General features: G+C 42.0%; 1 protein-coding gene across 7 annotated transcripts; it reads right to left on the reverse strand.

Moving 5' to 3' along the window:
* Positions 1 to 3,534: 3,534 nt before the first annotated feature.
* Positions 3,535 to 19,349, reverse strand: cbarpb (CACN subunit beta associated regulatory protein b). 7 transcript variants are annotated; one of them, XM_086282737.1, is made up of 11 exons: positions 19,160 to 19,349; positions 18,086 to 18,286; positions 17,172 to 17,244; positions 15,979 to 16,124; positions 12,353 to 12,414; positions 11,218 to 11,380; positions 10,586 to 10,757; positions 10,134 to 10,256; positions 9,426 to 9,663; positions 8,736 to 8,925; positions 3,535 to 7,785 (listed from the first exon to the last, which is right to left on the reverse strand). In XM_086282737.1, the coding sequence occupies exons 3-11, from the start codon at positions 17,217 to 17,219 to the stop codon at positions 6,267 to 6,269; spliced, it is 2,661 nt and encodes an 886-aa protein (XP_086138863.1). In that variant the 5' UTR covers positions 17,220 to 17,244; positions 18,086 to 18,286; positions 19,160 to 19,349; the 3' UTR covers positions 3,535 to 6,266. The 7 variants fall into 7 exon arrangements, with proteins under 7 accessions (XP_086138863.1, XP_086138862.1, XP_086138864.1 ...); XM_086282736.1 differs by having other exon boundaries at positions 19,156 to 19,349; XM_086282738.1 differs by lacking the exon at positions 19,160 to 19,349 and adding an exon at positions 18,570 to 19,103.
* Between the last annotated feature and the right edge of the window lie 810 nt (positions 19,350 to 20,159).

Here is a 20,159-nt window from a genome sequence, read left to right on the forward strand (position 1 = left end):
AGCAGGTGATGGTGGCGGTGGTGATGAAGGGGAGCGATGAGGTAGGAGGGAGGGAGGAAGAGACGGGGTTTTCCTCTTAGCACCATCCCTGAATACTGAGCATCTCCCTGACAGGCTTCTTATGTTGGTGAGAGAGCAGGCAGGGAGGTTGAGGGAATTGTGGTGGCCAATATGTGTTCATTCATGTGTGTAAGGTAATTGTGCAGCGAGTGGGTGGATGTGTGAAGCAAGGGCACAAAGTAAGGAACGCTATTTGCTGTCACTATTTGTGGTTCTAGATGGTATGGTTGTGTTTAGTTGTGTGTTTGTGGACGAAAAGTTACTGCACCAGTTTGAAACAAACTGTGACAGCTGAAACATCTCATAGCATCTTTTTTCACATGTTGTAGTCTGTCAGTCTGCTAGACATCCCAGTGACAAAGAATCAACAGGTTTCCATGATAATATCAAACCCAGCTTCGTGTTTACACAGCAAGAATGAAAAATAAGTCATAGAAGCAAGAGGCACAGTCCTCTGCACACAAGGTCATGAGTTATTTCCCCACAGCAGCGCCTGCGTCTATCTGAAGGTATTTAAGTTCAGTGTACACCCACTGGCCATTTTATTAGTTACCCCCTGCAGGTACCGGACTGGCTGCCTTAATTCTTGGTCGCACAGATTCAAGAAAGTGCTGGAAAGATTTCTCAGAGATTTTGGTCCATGTTGACATGATAGTATCACACAGTTGCTGCAGATTTGTTGGCAGCACATGATGCAAATTTCCTGTTCCATCACATCCCAGTGGTGCTCTACTGGATTGAGATCTGGTGATATGCGAAGACTATTTGAGTACTGTGAACTCACTGTTGTGTTCAGGAAACCAGTTTGGTATGATTATAGGCTTCTGATGTGTCATGCTGCTGGTAGCATACATCACACGATGAGCCCACTGTGGTCATAAAAGGGCACAGTCAACTCAGGTATGCTGTGGTGTTTAAACAACACTCAGTTGGTACTAAGGGGCCCAGCTAATGTTTTCCCAATCTCCTATTGTCCAACTTTGATGAGGTCACGCAAATTGTAGTCTCAGTTTCCTATATGTAGTGGCACCCAGTGTGTTCTTCTTCTGCTTTCTGTGTGCTGGTCTTTCAGAGATGCTCTTTTGCAAACCTTGGTTATAATGAGTGGTTTGAAGCAGTCTGTCCATTCTTTTCTGATCACAAGGCTTTTTTGCCCAGAGAACTGACGATCACTTCTTTTCACCATTCTGCTTGGTTTGAGCTTCAGGAGGTCGTCTTGACCATGTCTACATGCCTAAATGCACTGAGTTGCTACTATGTGATTGGCAAAGTAAAAAGTAGAGTGTAGAGTAAATGACATAGTAGTGCATTTCAAAGTCAAAGAGCTAACACTGAACTTCTCGATTAGTTTTTAGACTGCTTTGGATGAACTGTCCCACTTTGCCTAGCTGATTATGAATTTTGTTCATTCTGCAAAATGTGAAACAATCATTTAGTACATGAAGACACTACAAATGCATAATTGTTTGTTTTTTTCCCTTGGTGGCTGGTGACTTGGCATAGATTTGGAAATGGATACTCCATTTGAACAACCTCAAAGGATGTTTCATTGGATTAGCCACACTGCATCGAAGATGAAGTGTCTACACCTACGGAAGGAAACCCCGAGATGTCTGGCTCAGTGAATGGCTCAAATATAAGGGGGACCGTGGTGGTAAGCTTTAGGATGATGCAAAAGAGTGAAAAAAGCACAGAGGAGTGGCAGTCAGAGACCAAAGCTGTCTCCCTCTTTCAGAGCAGATTAATGTCAGACTCCCCAAAGCTTCACATTCACCTCCCACTTTTTACTGAATGAATGTCACTTTTTATAGTCTGTGCTTTTCTCCCTGCTGTCTGTCACTATAAAGCACAAAGTGATGTGTATTAAATCAACACACTGACAGTTACTTGACTAAGGACAGTACATTATGAAAATTGTATTTTTCCACGAGGACAAATGACATGAAACAATCTTGCTTAAGGGAGGAAAACACAGACTACAGTCACACTGGTTCTCAGTTTATTATTGCTTTGACTGGTTATTTTCTTCTGTGTTTATTTAAAGTGATGGCGTTATATCTACTGCAGTACTTGTAGAACATTTTAATCATGAGAATATGACTGTCTGCACTCATATAGCCCCTGACTTGTTATTTCTTCATGCCTCTTAAGATGCATGCCTACTGAAGCAGGGAACTGGGAGCCTGTTTGCTCTTCTCCCTGCAGTTTCCTCCACCTCAGCCAGCAACACTCTGCAGTTTGCTTTACTTTGACTGTGATACATGGTTTGATTGGTGGGTTGGCGGAATCCCAAACTTTGACAAGATAATTTGTGACTTCTGCTCTGACCAGCTTGTACAGGATGAGACAGACTTTGTATTAATCTGGATCGCTCTTTTTTCATCACTTCCCAGTCTTATAAGTTCACCGGAGGTTTCCTTAAAGTTAACCCCAACCTCAAAAATGTATACAGAGCCATGCTTTTCCTCCAGCAGTACTTGCAATGGTTAGTTGTCATGTGGTTTTAATTAAGATTGCAACAGAAAAAAACAAAACTATAATATTAAAATATTATGCCACTATTTTGTTTTTGTGGCGTCAGTCCATGAAAGGTCATCTGGTGAGCATGACTGAAACATCTCAACAGTTATTAGATTATTTTTTTGAGAATTCTTCTACTGTGCTGTTGTGGATGAATCACAGATGCACTTCTGGCCTGAACTTACTTAATAGAGCAGCACTTGTAAACACAAAGGTGCAATTTAGAAGCATTGGACACGAAATGGCCTTTAACCTGCCAGTTTCCTGGTCCATAATCTAACTAATGTCCGATCAGGCCAGTGTGAGAATATTGCAGTTAGTAGCCCCTTTGTTTTTCATCTGTCCTGCTTCCAACATGGTCTGCACAGAATATTTCCACCGGTCATCATGCATATCAATGAAACTACCTCTTGAAAATATTCAGAAGTGATCCTCTCCACTGTTTGGAAATCATGTGTGGAAGCAGCTCTACTCTGCTCATTCCTTTTGTTGCACCATGAGGTAGACATTTAGGGTTTTGAATGGACATATCAGTAACAGATCAACTATTGCGATCTCTCAACTTTGTTATTCTGTACCGTCAGTATGTTTCTAACATGCTGTGTGGGCTACGTGTTGAGTTGTGATCAACTTTTGTGTCTTCCACCCAACCACCAAGCAGTGGGACAGATTTTTTTTTGTATTTTACTGATCCGTTTCCAGTCTACGTTGTATACCAGAAGGACAGATTATAAGGTGTGAAGAGGAAGGCAGCCATTTGAAAAGTTCCCTTTGTAGATCACAGAGAGGATTTGGCTTTACTCCCCAATTATTTGGAGGAAGTGATAAGAAGAGGCAAGAAATCAATATGAGCCTAAGCAACAGGGAAAAAAACATGAAATGAGATTCATGAGAGGGAACCTTATCTGCAATCCTTTCCCATGCCTTGATTAACAACCATTCCCTAGAAATGAGGCACGCTATAACCAATTTTGCTTCATTCATTTATTCACAGATTGGAAAACAAGCCTAAAATAACACTTTTTGAAAATTATTTGGTCCCTCAAGGCTCAATAGATTCAGATCATCAAAAGCAAAGTTGTTAAGAAAATGTATCTTTTCTTTTTTCCTTTGAGAAAATAAGCAGTTTACTAACAAGCAAGAAATACAGAAATACTTCTACTTTCAAAGAGATAAATTCCACAAAATCTCGTTGTTTACAGCATCCTAGAATGACTCTTAAATCCCATAAAATACAAAATCTCTAGTCACACCAGTGTTTTGACTTCTGCATTAAACAACTGAGCATTAAATATGGACTGGATCGGTACCATTAGTCTGAGAAAACATGAAGATTTGCACTAAAATTTGAACTCATGCAGACCAACACATTGCTATGCATCAACGCATTTGTCAGGCTACTGGTTAGTATACAAACACCATTTACCACAGTGTCCCCAGTTATATAATATCTGCCTAAACCTAATAAAGGATATTGATACAGTCTAGATATTGTGATATTGTGCTTGTATACACAGCAAACTGTAATATTTGTACAGATGCACTGATTTCAGTTCAATCCTTATGGCCGTTTTCTTTTGTGGCTGCTGTTGTCTCAAACTGACTCACGTTTGAGACATTTTGGCTTTTTGGGGGGCGTTTTGTGGAAAACATAGCGGTTTTCCTCTTTAAGATTAACTGTCAGGATGGGATGAATAATTATCAGCATGGAGGTGTCATTTCCATCCTAACTGAAAGGGGGATTTGTTGATATTTTCTTCCCTTCCTACTAACTAGCACCAACATAGGAAGAACAATAATTGATGGCACAAAATTGCTCCAGGGGATTGTGGTTTTAATTGTGACATAATTGTTCAGTGTGTGTGTGTGTGTGTGTGTGTGTGTGTAGGGTGGGTGGTTGGGTGGGGGGAAGACAAGAGCAATTAAAAAAGCACTAGGCTCCCTATTCTTTATTTGAGTTCATCTCCTTTATTCTCAGTCACTGTTCTTGTAATAGGAAACTCAGCCTGTGCCTCAGAGTCCACTTAGGAGACTCCTGTCACACAGAGGAGAAAGATCTAATTTGGGCAGACTGTAAAGGAGCATCATCATCATCATCCACCCAAACAAACAGAGGAGGATAATGTTGTCTGCTCGGATATTTCACTTCAGTCCTTTCAACTGCCTGCATGGCACCAACCTCAAAGAAGGGAGTAAAGGGAGACGGGGCACGCGAGGAGGACTCCCCGTTTCCTTGTACAATTAATATTCAACACCATCATCTACAGTGTTCCCTTTTATGCATATTCTGCATTGAATTCTCTGCCTAAAAAGCTTAATCTGATGATGTTTTTTTTTTGTTTAATTTAGACACAACTACAGCTTGTTTTTTATTGCAAAAAAAGCTAAATAAGAGAGAGAAAAAGTCGACTTAAACACAGACACTTTGTTCTGATAGTTTTATGACCTTTCAGGAAGCCATAAAGCCCCCGAGGGAGGAATCTGCTGCACTGTCAACTTTCTCAAGAAAATTAGAGGAGGAGGGGGGGCAGAAATTAGAATGTCATATGTTGACAAATAAAGCTTGTTTTGTAAGCATGAGAGAACATGCCTGCCTGATTAATTCAGTTGTAGCTTCATATCTAATAGCTTTTATGTAATTTCTCTTATCATGGCTTTAAACACAACTCTGGCTCTGTTCTCATTCTTAGTGCAGTGATGCCCAAAGTAATAAAAGTCATAGCTGATGGATCTTTGACTGATGAAGAATCATTGCACCAGAGTGCTGGATCTTGTCTAGTCTGATAGTTCTTCCTGTTGGCAGGCAGGACGTCTCATTTTTAAACCTGCCGCACTGTCAGTTTTCGCTGTCATCTAAGCAAGCTAGACATACAAAAATATATTACTGCTCATTAAACAAAAAGTTACAAGTAAACAAGAAATGTGTCACAAAGCCGAGAAGCATTTTCAATCACACAGTTGGTGATAGAGGATGTCCTCAATTTGACCTTTTCTGTCATCCGGTCAACCAACAGGCTGGACACCACTGATCTAAACAACCACTCTGAATAACTCCATGTAGCGTAGCGTCTTCCTTATTTGGGTCAATCTTTTTAAAGGAACTAAGCCTACTAAACTAATTTAACTTTTTTAAAGGGTCTGTGTTGCCCTGCAATAGGCCACATCAAGATAATTTATGATTCATATAGTTCTAAGCAATCTTTGAATTCACAACTATGTTTTTACTACAGTATTTACTCTCACAGCACTGGTAGGTAACTGTTTTGTCCACTTCACTAGCCTTCTACTTGTCTAATAGCACCTGGTTTCACAGTGGATCAAGGAGTACAGAGGCCATAGCAGCTCTCAGCTTGATTTACTTTTACTGGAGAGCAGAGACAGAAAGACAGCAAAAGAGGCATAAAGAGAATACACACACAAAGAAACACTTAATGAGGAAGCAGTTATTTCTAAAATTGTATGATTTTTGATATGTTGATGTTAGTGAGCTGTAAAATGGGAAGACTCAACAGCTTTGTAATGCTGACACTTGCAGGGAGAGAGTGGATACATTTCTGGTGGATCAGCTGTATCTACGGTTATCTGGGAATTGGTGTTTAATTGAAACTGAAGCAAGACAAACCAAACAGAAAGAAATGAGTGTATTAGCAGACAGGAGGTTGATGAGGAGGACGATTGGAGCCCTGCTACACTGGGCTGTGGTCTGGAGAAGCGTGTGTGGCTGTCACGGTCACACACTCTGTAGCCGTGTCCTTGGTCCTGCGAAGGCCCGTGTACAACCTCTCATCCAGGTTAGCACTCAGTTTGTCTGTTAGCTCTGCTGTGATGGTTTGTGGACCGTATCCCGACGAGTCGAGCAGCTGACGTGAACGCTCATCTGGGGGTTCAGAGGGGTGGCTAGACTGTCTGCTGTCATCCTGAGGGTCAGGCAGCTCAGTCAGTCCTCCGTCTTTCTCTGAAATGGAGGGATGAAGAGGTGAAGGGGAAGAGGTTGTGTGGTCCTCAGTGTCTCTGACAGGGGCGCCCTGCACCTTTTCTCCATCCTCAGATGTTGTGAGCTCTACCTTTGGAGTTTCAGGTGTGCTGCTGGTCCCATCGCTCGTCTCCTCGTCAGGAGCACTGACGATGCGGGGCAGCGTACTGTGGTAGCCTGTGTCCAGGGGATAGTTTACACTGTCACCCCTCCGTAGAGGCGTCCGCTGTCTCTCAAAGGAGGACTGGAAGTGTCTGACACCAGGATCGCTCCACTGCTTGTGGCGCTGCCACTGCTTGCGTAGGTGGATTCGGGACCGGTGCTTTCTTAGTGGGGACTCCTGCTGATCAAACTGAGGGTCATGGCGGAGAAACTCATGGAAGAGCGCATCTGTCTTCTCATCTATGCTGTAGTCTCGGCGGTGCAGGGTTAAATGCTGAGGTGGAAGCTGTGCAGCTTCTCGAGGAGAGAGCACATGACCATATGGAAACCACCCCAGTGAACCAGCACCTGTTTCGGTGGAAACTCCTCCACTGGCACCCAACAACAACTCATCTTCAGGCTCCTCCTCGAAGAGATGAGATTCAAAACTCTCACCTATCGTGCCAGTTCGCCCTGCATTGGTGAAATGATGCCTTTTCTCGTGGGCTGTTCTGTCTTTGGGGCTGCTGGTGATGCTGCTGCTCCCAAACAGTCGCAGATCTTCCGGACCTCGAGACGGAGCCTCTATCGACGCGTAGCCGCTGTCCATCTGCAGTAATTTACGAGTCCCCGTTTCTCCATCATTGCTCCCTCGCTCTGAGTCTGTGCTTTTCTGTTTCTTCTTTTTTGACTCCTTCACCTCCATCTTCTCATCCATATAGACAAAGAAGTCCTTGTCATCCTCCCCACACTCTCCCTCATCCCCTAAATCCTGGGATGGGTAGCTGGGGAGACCTCTTTCTGTGTCTGTTCGTCCACCAAGTGAACACACACTGTCAGCATCACTGCAGACTGAGTTCCTGTCATTGTTGCTGCTCTGGTCAGAGGCTGCGTACTGTTCGAGAGTTGCACGTAATGTCCAGATGTCTCTGTAAAGTGACTGGGAATCCTGGGGATCAATGGGGTCGGATTGGTTTGCACTTTCCCTTCTAGCCAAGGACAGCGCTTCCTCTTGGGGATCAGGGGACAGGCCAATCACCCCTGGTCCTCCATGGCTGCAGCTGGGCTCCACCATCACCTCTACCTCTACCCTGCAGTATCCACACAGGGATGGAGAGATGAGATAAAATGAAAAGAAATAAAGAGACGAGGAAGAAGAGAAACAAAGAGACATGCAACACAAGTGTCAGTGAGCATTTACCTAAATAGGATGTTAATCTGAGACATGGTCGTGTTCACAGAGCACAGAATGATTATCATGACTTGCAATGGTTGCAGCTGCATGTCTCTAAAGTGATCTTAGCTGAACAGCTGAAACTGCTTAAACTCTGGAAAGGTGCTTTCATCTTAGGGCAGGGAATTTTAATAAACGTAATGCACGGAGCATAACATGACCTGAGGAAATGAGCATAAGAATCATTGCATTTCTTTGTTCACAGAAATGGATTTTATTTTCAGCAATAAAACAAATGTACACCAAAAACATTGATTTGTTTCATATTCAGTGTAAGAAAATAAATAGTTATGTAAGAAAATATGTATGAGCATTAGCAGTTTTTGTTGCGTAACATAAAACCCTAAAAAAACCTGCACTGCTATAATTGCAAACTTATATTATAATCGTACTTTTGAAAACATCATTACATTATCAAGTCAGCAATGAAATGGTTTCGTGTGCCTGTTATAAACCCCACGTCCCAATTCTCCGCAAGGAATCCTCTCCATGTGGCTCAAACTGATGGCATTGTTTGAAAAGACAGATCAGACTTTGGTTACAGAGTGTTCACACTTAACTCTGCATTGTCTGATATCATCTAATTAAGGATCATAGAAAAACAATTAGTCTAAAAAAAGACAAGATGATAAGTTACAGTTTTATTTAGTTTAGGAACTTTTGTGTTAACGCACTGTGGTGGAGAATTAGGACTTTGAGTTGTAAATTACTACAAGTAGTTAGCACAGGTTTTCTTGCTGAAATAAAGAAATGAGTGCAAGGCAGCAAAGCAGTGGACGGGATGAATGGCAAGGGAATTAAAGATACCTGCCGAGGGAGGGGGGTGGTGTCGAAGGAGGCGAGAGGAGGCATGTGGTGGGCTGGCTAGGGCGATAGGTGACGTCATGGGTGCGGGCAATGTATTGGATGAGGTCTATATGATGTGCATCGTTGTCATCCTGGTCCATGCTCTCACTGGCGGCCCGCTGGCGCTGGAACTGTCTCCTCTTTGGAGAGCCTGGCTCGCATCACACATGAAGAAAGAGCTGTGAGTTATAGGTGTATGACAGCAGGAGTGAAGTAACATTTAATTCAGCAGAAAGCTTCTATTAACTGCGGAGAAGATTTTGTGATGTTTTGGGGGTTTTTGGGTACCTTGGTATGACAGAAGAGGCGCATGCAGACAAGTGTGTATATAGAATAAGGAGGATCGGTGTGGAGGATTTACTCAGGGGCTCAAATTGATTTGGAACAACCAATCTTTGCGTCACTGAGCCATCTGTCTATTATGCTTGTGTGTACATCTCCACCTCAGTCAAAAGGCAGCTCACAGTTGGTTGCTAAAGCCTGCTGCTTAACCATTGTATGTTTACCAAGAGAGAAAGCTGGCACAAATACTTCATACACAAATAAACCAAAAAAATAAAAGTCCAGAACCAGGAAGAACTATTTGTACTTCCTTGCTGCACTGGTACTGATTTTTCTCAAAAAGAATATCACAGAGATACCATCCATTACCTCTGGTGTCCAGACTCGATGCTCTCTGGCTGCTGTCCAGCTTCCATTTCTTGATCTTGAAGTAGGGACTGGCCCCCTCTAGACTAGCATGGCGCCGCAGTTTAGTAAGGAACTGCAACACGGGCCTCTGGCCTGCACCGCCACCAGCAGGAGAGGCACCGCTCCTCCCCAGCACTGCTGATTCTCCCACACTGACACTGCTGCCTCTGCCCCGAGGCCCCACTCCCATCATTTCAATCTGAGCAGAGAAAAACATAGTCAAAGAGAAAACCTGCCAAGAGTAGTAGTCTGTGTAAAATCCTATCCGACAGTGATGTTCCTTGTTTACCCATCAGCCATCATTCTTGCTGGTCCTCCCTCAGGCTACGTGACCCTCTAACGTCTGTGTGGCTGACTCACTTGTTGACTGGCTTGTGGGTGTAAAGACTGACTGACTTAAGAAAATGTATCACTCTACAAATGACTAAATATTCATTCCACAAACTCCATGTTGACCTAGATTCTAAACTAATGCCTTGTTTACTTTTTTCATCGCACGACCTCTTACAAATCATTTATATGCATGCTCAGCATCTAGAAGGCCTTTGGATTTATGTATCTTTACTGTGTGGCTCCTCAGCAATAAAAATGTTGTGTGACACCATCCTTTGTACAAAAACATATTAACAAGGTGATGTAGAATAATATATATTGATATATTTCACTCACAGAAGTGGAGCTTGGCTCTTTGGTGCTGTCCACCACAGAGTTGAGAGCATCTCCAGGGAGGGCACAGCTTGGACTGACACTTAGGCTGGTCAACGCTGTTTGTGGCAAGGGACACAGCATTGGCTGCAGGAAAGCACAAATAAAACTAGACTTTGTTATCTTATGCATAACTGCTGTGCATTTACATTCTTTTAGAAAAGTTTATTTTTTGTGTTAAAGTAACAAATATCAATTAATTTCAAGGACAGATTTCCTTCTAGGCTGTCATCCCAGCTTTACCTAAATGGAAAATTAATGCTGGGTCTGTTGAAATGATCCCTGAACCCTATGTTTGGACTCATTAGGTTGCCGGATTTTCTTGACCTGACCCAAATAAAAGATGTTTTAATTGGCCCTGGTGAATACTAATGACTATTGTTACATCAGTACGAATGGCAGGTCAAGGCTGTCACCTGGAAGATGGAAAGGGCTGACTTAGCAACAGGGCGCGTTGTCATCGTGATGGTGTTCTCTGCAGAGTCGCACTCGTGGATGGTGACTATCTTGAGGGCCGGAGGAGGTATGTGGAGGTTTGTGAGCCGGGCATTCTTCAGATGATGAAAGTCACCCTCCGTCAGAGTGTACCTGAGGTGGAGAACGCTGAGTTACTAAAAAACTATAAATTGCTGACATGAGTTGCATGAATTCTTCATGAGTGTTGAATCATGAAGCTTATCTTTGTATAAGAGGGAAACGACCAAGGGGAGATATTTGACTTCAAACCCATTAGAACTACCGTGATTTCTAGATTTAGGCTTAAAGAAAAATTAGTATTTTAGAGTCGGAGCTTTAAGGGAAAAGTAGGGCAGTGAAGTAATAACAAAGGGTGAGAGCTTTTTGTGTCCGAAGCATACATAATGCAGACTGATTTTATTCTGAACTCTAAAGTAACAAACGCATGTGGGACACAGTAAAAGGTTTAGATACTTTGAGCTCACAAAGAATTAAGCACTGGCGTGAACCTACATCAGTGAGTGGTGAATGCCGATTCAACAACACAGAGATTTGCAAATGTGGGCTGCTTTGTTTGTGTTGGCTTTCTAACCTGCGGCCTTTCTCCTGGGTTTTCTTGCCGTGGTCGAAGAGCGCAGCCTCATTGAAGGAGACGCGACGGCCTGTGGGGCCCGTGGAGAGGAAACGCTCTGTTTCTTGGTCATGAGAACTGGCCATGGACAGGCAGTCTGACTCATCCACCCTGATGGTGATTTCTGCCCAGAATGAAGGAAGAGGAGAACGATAATTACATAAATAGCAAGAGCACAAGGACAAAACAATAGAAGAATAGAAGTAAGTGTGTGAGCTCAGCTGTAATGCTGGTCTGTCAGTCAGTGAATAAACTGCACTAGTACAAAGTGAAATATGGAAATACCATTTATGGATCCCACTGACTTTGGTGTGTTTTACTCCAATCTGACTAACAGGATACAGCTTTAATTCATTCACTGAAAATTGCTCTCTACCTAAGATGGGCCGATGCCAAACTTTGTAAGAATCATGCTCCCCAGAGGAAGTTCCCACTTTCATCTCCTGTTTTTTAGACCTCTGTGAAATGTGTCAGTGTGGTTTTGTGTCTCAGCAGTTATTTTAATGGATTGCCTTCAAATTTTGCAAAAGCATTCATGTCCTCCCTGGGATGAATTACATAGACTCGTGTGCTGGGTTCATGTAACGAGCGGTGTTTAATATTACATCAGGATGAATACACAGCATATTACAGCGCTGAAGAAAACGTGTCTGATTCAAGTCCCCATGGGTACCTCTCTTCCTACTCGTTTCCTCTATTGCACTGTGTAATAAAACTATAAAATGCCCCCCAAATACTGGAAAACTAAATGCACTGCAAAAGTAGTGTGGCACAAAACACATGCTACCTCTAATATATCTTGTTCACTTGACACAGATAGCATTCACTGGTAACACAATGTCAAAATGTGTTCCTGGAATTGCACAGCCATTTCAGCTAATTGGGATGAGATCACAATATTTTAATGGAATAGACATTACACATTTGTGCTGACATGATAAAAATATCCATGCCATCATCCCATCTCTCCAGTTCACAGCTTCCCCATCTCCATTACTTCTCCCTCACTCACTTACTCGCCTCTTTCTCTCCTGTCTCCTTCTCTAGCCCTCCCTCACATTTCTCCTTCCTTTTTTTTAGTTCTTTTTTCTCTTACCATGGGTGGGCTGAGACTCCTCCAAGTAGGTGTTGTTGGTTTTCTCAGGGTCATTGCTGGCCCTGGGGCACACAAAAACATTCAGATCAATGCAGTGACATGATTACCCCTGAAGTCTGTCTTTCATCTGATGGACCCCGCTGATGCAGGCAGGCACTCTGGACACCACAGAACAAGGCCTTATGATCAGTGTTACTATCTGACCTTCAGCTTAGTCAAAATAATGCACCTGGGGCCACATGCGTGGCAGTCTGTGGTGATACACTTAAAACTGTGTCTTTGCACGAAAGCAGAAATGTTGCATTTTTTTTGTCAGACTTATGAAACTGCACTTATGCGTGGCCTTCCTTTATACAAGTCCATCACCATAAATGGTCACGTGTGCACAAGCCTCGCTCCGTCCTTATCCATGGAAGGTTGTAAACACTCATGATGTAAAAGCGCTGTTTCCACTGCAGATTATTAGACGAAGGCTAATAAGACAACTGCAAAGAAGAAGCATATTTTCACCAAATGTAAAATTCAGAGAAAAGTCCCTGTGTTATATTAGGTGGTCCCAGTTCTGCTATCACAAATAGAACAAAATTCTGAAAGGAGAAAAGTAATGCAAGTTGTCAACTCAGTAAGTTCAAAAAAAAGGAAAAAAAAAGAATTTTTCTGAGACTACAGAGATCCTTCATCCTTATGCTCAACAATTTTCTACAGAAGCAGCTATTTAAAATATGTACAGTTTATCCCTCCAATAAATAAATAAATAAGAACCTCACAGAATTTATTACATACTGCATTCTTCACATTAACATTTGTTAATGGTACATTTTAATTGTTGAAATAGAGGTATGTGTCTGAACAGGTGTAAATTAAAAATGCATGCTCTGTGTATGTTAAATGTAACATATTATGGCTTACCTCATTTTGTCACAATTATGCTGTTACAATGGCTGCTCATATTAAGCAATAAGCATCTGTTCATGTGCAAGTAAACCCTGTGCACCAAATTCTCAGGCTGCTCCATCCCCTCTGTTTCTGACAGTTTTCTCTTTCTTGGCTCTGTGTGATGTTGGTCAGAGTAGATATACTTAATATGGTCAACCAAAGCACATAGCTCTGGCCGTGACTACAGAAGTGAAACACTCTGTTTGTAAGGGTCATCCAATCAGAAACAAGGTAGCTCAAAGGGATGAGGAAGCTAAAGCAGCTGATTTCAGACAGATGATCAAGTAAGAAGCTGCTCCAAGACACATTATAAGACAAATGAGGACTATTGAGAACTACTCTAGAAGAGTCCAAGAATTTAAATGTTGAGTGGGAATTTAGCATAATAGGTTTTTTCTGCTTCCCTTATGGTAAATGGTAAATGGCCTGCATTTGTATAGCGCTTTACTCAGTCCCTAAGGATCCCAAAGCGCTTTACACTACATTCAGTCATTCACCCATTCACACACACATTCACACACTGGCAATGGCAAGCTACATTGTAGCCACAGCTGCCCTGGGGCGCACTGACAGAGTGCCCCTTTCATGGAAATATTACACATTTCCATGAAAGGATTGATACTGTTTCAAAAACATACATATGTACTTCTTTTATAAATAACAGTGCTGGAGTGGGAAGATGCGTACGCATGGTTTTGTGTGGAGGACAGAAAAACTGCGATTCCAGTCAAATCTGATGCAAGCTGCTTAAAATGGTGTTTTTTGGTCCCAAAATATGTTTTTTAACAAGGTTTTTCTCCTTGGAAGTTATACTCCATCATCATTGCTGTTGCAAAGTTCTTTCAGTGTCACGCCTCTCACTTGAGTCACTGTTACATTTATACATTGAGTTCTTGTGCTTTATTAATACACTTGCATGTGAACAGCTTACAAATTCAGCGATCAAAGAACTATCAGAATAAGTTATTAGGACTGAAAGTCCACTGTGCTTTTTTTATAAATGGCCTGCTCGAGTGTGTAATCAATGAAGGCCTAAATCATTGCCAGTAACTTGATAACCTTCAGAGCCAGGGGACTTCTTGAACTGATAAAGCATGATGCTTTATTGGATTGTACACTTACACTCATCTTTAAGGACACAGAGGAGATGCACAATAAAGGTCATTTTGTTTAGCAGATAGAGTGTCTATTACTCTATAAGCATATCTTTATGCAGCCCTTTTTTGTTTTAACAGCTTATAATTTTTGTTTTTAGTAGCTTATAATCCTCCACAGTGCTGCTTAAATCCCATACACAGGGTCTAGTTGATGAGGCAGAAAAAAGAAACTGAAAGCTGTTCCAGAGTGGTGCAGAGATACAAGTTGTATGTGTGCGTGTGTGTGTGTATGTTGGTGGGTGTATGTTGGTGTGCATTGTGTGGGTGTGAAGTGACTTAAGGGAATTTTCTTTCCACTCAGATCTGTGCTTCTCCTTGTCTTTCATTTCCTCTGTGGCTCCTCCTTTCCCGTTCAGGGTATGCCCGTGAGTTTGTGTGTACATATTCTCAGCGGTGCACACACAGCACTCGTTTGAAACGTAAGATTAATCACTGCCGATGGCGGCTATGAAATCTTATTACACTCATCATTTGTACTGGTCTGTCCGATTCTCCTTTTGCTCTCTCCCAGGCTTTTCACGCCTCAGCCTCTGAGCTCTTTGTTTATCTGCATCTAGGTGCTGTGCACTCATGTATTCAAGTATACGTGATAATGTGTGCTGCTGTAGAGATGGACAAAAAGTCTCGAGGGTCAGCCATCTTGCTGTACAATAAACACGCAAATAAATAAGCATGAATATTGAATGTCTTTCCACTAAGGTGTTCTCATAGCAGCCTCATGGGAGTCTCAACACTCAAATGGAAGACATCGTATAATGAGTTGTTCTGCTTTAACATGCTGAGATGTCACAGTAGGGCAACATTTATTTTCTTACCACCTACTGCAATATAGCTTTTTTGTGTTACAAAGATGCTTTCATTTGTTTGATGGCTCACTTTTTGCCTGTTAATGACGTCACAGTGAAGAACTGGATAATATTACAGGATGCTGTTAGCGTCATTTGCAATAAGCTTTATCTATTATGCATGTATACAGATTTGATAGAAGAACTGGTTTGTCTCGAAATAGCAGTTGCATGAAAGCATGAGAGCAGTCTCTGTGAACAAAATACTTTTATGCTGCTCGGTAAAACAACACCTGTGCACCTGAATCTTTTTTCTTTTCTTTTCTTTTTTTCTTTTTTCTGTTGATTTCAAGTTTTTGGAAATTTTCAAGGACGTAGAGTTTGGTATTGTTGCTTGGTGCTAACAGTGACAACAGCAACAGCCTAAAATATTATAATAAAATTTAAACTCAAAATAACCACAGGTGAATCAAACGCACTGAGATACAGTGTGGGCATCACAAGCCTTATAAGGTTATTAGTTCTTAGATAGATAGATAGATAGATAGATAGATAGATAGATAGATAGATAGATAGATAGATAGATAGATAGATAGATAGATAGATAGATAGATAGATAGATAGATAGATAGATAGATAGATAGATAGATAGATAGATAGATAGATAGATAGATAGATAGATAGATAGATAGATAGATTTTTTTATTTTATTTTACGAGAAAAGACATACATAATTTTTGTGTCCCACCTGGCACAGCATTTCCCTCCACGGCGGCAAGCGAAGAGGAAGACAGAGATGAATGTCAGTGTTCCTACCAAGAAGATGGAGAGGATCACCAGGAGGAGCACATAACCATCCTGCTGCTCCTCAACCTCGAGTGGGATCTCCTGAGTCTAAAAAGAGGGAGCAACATGTTGCAAATTAGAGAAGGGAAGTTTCCTGTGTTGCCAAAGTAGGCACTGAAACACTCACTGATGATTAATGCTGTGTCGTTCTGGGCTGATAGACAGAGGTACAAAGGGAAAAAAAAGTCACACCTCCACTCTTCTCACTATGATTTTTCACCTTTTATTTTTACTCTTTCTAAAATAAAGTCATACAGATCATGCCTGATGGCAGAAATTGCACCAAATATGCAACGCCATGCAGAAGTGTGCACCGTGCAGGTTTACTTTGAATGCTTTACAGTCTTTTGGTTTGAAACATTGAAACATGAAAAGCCTGACACCTCAGTAGTAGACTAGATTTGCAGGCGTTTTACGTTCGCAGTCGCACCGTGGAGTCCACGGGATTGATTTAGTCCTGCTGTTTGGTTGGTCTGCATAAAGTAAATCTATAAATACGACAGTGCAATGAATCAATACATGCCAGGGCTATTAACCTGTCTACAGTGTACCTTTAGCTATGGGAGAGCTCTCACAGCAAGGACTGCAGCTGAGTGAATTAAGCGTACATTAGGAGACACTTCACTGAAGTTAAATTTTACTTTTTTCCTTCTGTTTTAAAAGCAAAAATGTGTTCCCGTCGTAAGTTTGATTTGGCTCATGTCAGCTGCATAACGGTACTTTAAAGTATTTTAATAAAGTGATAGATGACAAAATGATACAAGGATAATAGACTTGATTTCAGAAACATGATGAATAGGTGGAGTATTGTTCTGAGCTCTGCGATGGAGAACACTCTGCAAGTGTTAATGAGCATTAGACTCTGACGTCACACTGTAATTTCTCTGCAAGGGGAAATCAAAGCTGAGATTAGATCAGAGATTTAATTATTTCAGGTCCAGGTCAGGATGTTCTCCATTAGCCGGTCATCCAGCCAGAAGAGAATATGGGGGGAAAGTATGGTTCTGGTGCTGGGCGTCTCACAGACACACACACACACACATGTAGGACATACAGGAAGTTTGAGAATAAGCCATTGGTGAAAGGCAGACTTACTGTGGAGTTTTCTGGTAGGCTGTTCCAGACGGTAGACTCATTGCTCATGGTCCAGGCCAACTAGAGAGTCCCCCTGAGAGATAACACATGCACAAACACACACAAATACACAAAGGAAATGACTGTAACTGGAGATGTGCATCAAATCACAAAGTCAGCCTCCAAATGTGCTGCATTCTATCTGTGTCAATAAATCCAGAAATACTGAGCATATAAGCCTAAAACAGCCATGCAGGCTGATGTGTAATAACATGGAAATTATTGTAATGTGTAATCTGTGTGACAGCCAGTGACAGCAAATAACAATCTTTTCAAAACAGTCATGAAAGACTGGAAGAAGAGGAAGAAACCAAATGGGTATGTTGTTCTTGTACGCATGCGTCGAGTCCGACAGAACATGTAAGCTTTAGCATCTTGGCTGTTAATCATCACCCATAATTCCATATCAGTCCAAAGACTCTATCTACCTCCCCCACACACAGACACACACGCACACACAGGGAACAGAGAGAAACAGCAACTCTTACTAAATACTGGCTCCCGCAGCTGAGTTCCACTACCGCTGCTGGCTCTTGCTCTTACAGATCACAGCCATTAATTCTGCTACTGCTGCACCAGACGCCCACGCATACGCACACACACTAACCCTGGATGGATCTACTCACCCAGCAAGGGAGAAGCAACATGCCAGCAGCAATCAGCACGCCTTGCTCGCCTGCCAGTCACTGCGGTGCTCAACTTCAGCACCACAACCTGTAAGCTATAGCCGAGCTCTTTTCTGCCAGCCCATCTAAAGCCCTGCGTCCACTGTCCAAGCATGAATAGTTTTACAGAAAGCACATCAGTCTGTGGTCAGAATGCTTTCCTTTGCAGTACTGTACCACATCCTGCTTCCTATCAGACAGTAATCTTACCCTGGTGGAGGGCAGTACGCAGCAGCAGCAGTAGCAGCTCTGAATGTGTGTGCCAGGCTGTAGCTCAGGAGTCTCCTCCTCAGCTCCCTTGCTGCATCCTCAGCCACCACAGCGCACCCAGCCAACTGAGCCTGAGCAGCGGTGTTCCCCCTCAGGGCCGACCCACTGGCCTCAGAGCAACAGGACGGTAGTGCTGCATGGCTGATAACAAACACACAGAATGATGCACATTGTTCAAGACACAAATAGTAGGGATTTCGTATTAATGAAACATCTTCTTGGGATGTTCCTAAAACATTAAGCATCATCAAAAATTTGTTACAATTTAAAATAAATGCAATGAAAACCTCTCCCAGCACGTCTTTGGTAACAGGAAGTAAACAACAGATATACTACTTTTATTGACCTGCACTCAAAAATTAAGAAATCCATGAAGGTAAGCTGAAAATCAGTGCATCCTCACACTTTACTGAGGACTGCTTACTTTTGCGTTGTTGCAAATCCCGATGATAGCAGTATTCCCATAGCAGATGGCAAGACACAGGTGTCCCAGCAATACCAGTCAGTATCCAGTCATGCTTAACAAAATTCAAGCATTACCAAGTGCAATACTGCTATCATACCGTGCATCGTTTTCACTTTAATATTTTTAATCTTTAAAAAATATTAACTCGTTTCCGTCCTCCATAGAACAAAGCATGGATATCGTTTTATTTAAATCATGTAATAAGTAGTTTATTAAAATAGATTGCCGCAGTAGAAAAAGCATAAAGAATGCTGTCTCTTGTAGCTACAAAGGGCAATATTTTTCCCTGGAACAAATTAATGGGGATTTTCTCTGGCAGATGTTTCCTACTGAAGGTTTGAGCGATAACAATCTCGCTCTCTTTTTTTTCTAAGTGTAATCACATTATCGAAGGAAATGAAGCCCACCCTTAAAAACTGGTTAGAAAACAACAAAGCCGTTTACATAGATCTTGGTGTACAGAGAGGAGAAAGGCAGCTCACGATTTTGAATTGGGTGCACGAGCACACACAAAAGTAGGCACGCGGCGACGGTAAGCACTCACCTACCCAACTATCCTGGTCCATGCGGGAGTGGAGGGGCGAAGTCAATAACGCGGAACTCTTCCGTGATCACTTTAATGTGGACTTTAAGGCTAAAAGTATTTATGAATGAAACCCCACCGCTTAACACACGCCCACCACCCAGTCAGAGGCGCATCACGTGACTAAAGGAGTGAGGTAAAGCCCAAGTGACGGATGTCAGAAATATCCTGAAGCACAGTTTAGTCTCCACAGCTGCGTTAGAGGAGTCAGGGAAGCCCGAGTGTCTCTGCTCTGTGCTAATATAAACCATGTCACACAGTCAAGGAAACGTGTCTCTTATGCTTACTTATTCTTTTTTTTTCTTTTTTGGCAAATGCACTCACTGAACCTCTAGAGTGAGAAAAATTATTGAAGCATAAGTAGGCTCATATGATCTCATTTACTCGCGCCCGCGTGTGTGTGTGTGTGCTTGCGTTTGTGGAACCCTGCGAGTGAAATACTACAACTAAACTTTATCCCTCGGCCAAGCTACCGGTGGGTTTCGGTGATTTACAGTATTTGCCAAATAATGACTCGTTGGCCTTTAATCGTCAAACATGTGGCTGAGACAGTCATATCTTTCATTTTGAGTCAGTAAGAACTGTCCTCTCACAAGGCAGAAGTTGCAATCAGTTTATAGCAAAGGGACTTTCATATATCCAGATAAAAGTCTCACTGACACTGCAAATATGTTTTTTCTAGAACTACCTGGTCAAGAGGGCAGCACAAATTCCAAAAAATATAACATAACAGTTCTATGAAGATATCATAGTGGCCAAAAAGGACTGGATATATTATAATCAAGGACACAGAGGTAAACTAATGCAGGATCATTAAGATACTTACAAAACGACCGACCCATTTTTATTTAATTTTATGTATAACCCTTCATAAATCATACTGACTACATTCTGTATATCAATATATGTAAATATGTTTGACATTAAAAACACACAGAGACACTGGCAGGCGTTTACTGGCGACA

Source organism: Aulonocara sp. 'chitande type north' Nkhata Bay, linkage group LG23, assembly GCF_057382095.1.
Source record: "Aulonocara sp. 'chitande type north' Nkhata Bay isolate Kocher_YH1m ecotype deep benthic linkage group LG23, A_spYH_male_GT1.1, whole genome shotgun sequence".
Lineage (NCBI taxonomy): Eukaryota > Metazoa > Chordata > Actinopteri > Cichliformes > Cichlidae > Aulonocara > Aulonocara sp. 'chitande type north' Nkhata Bay.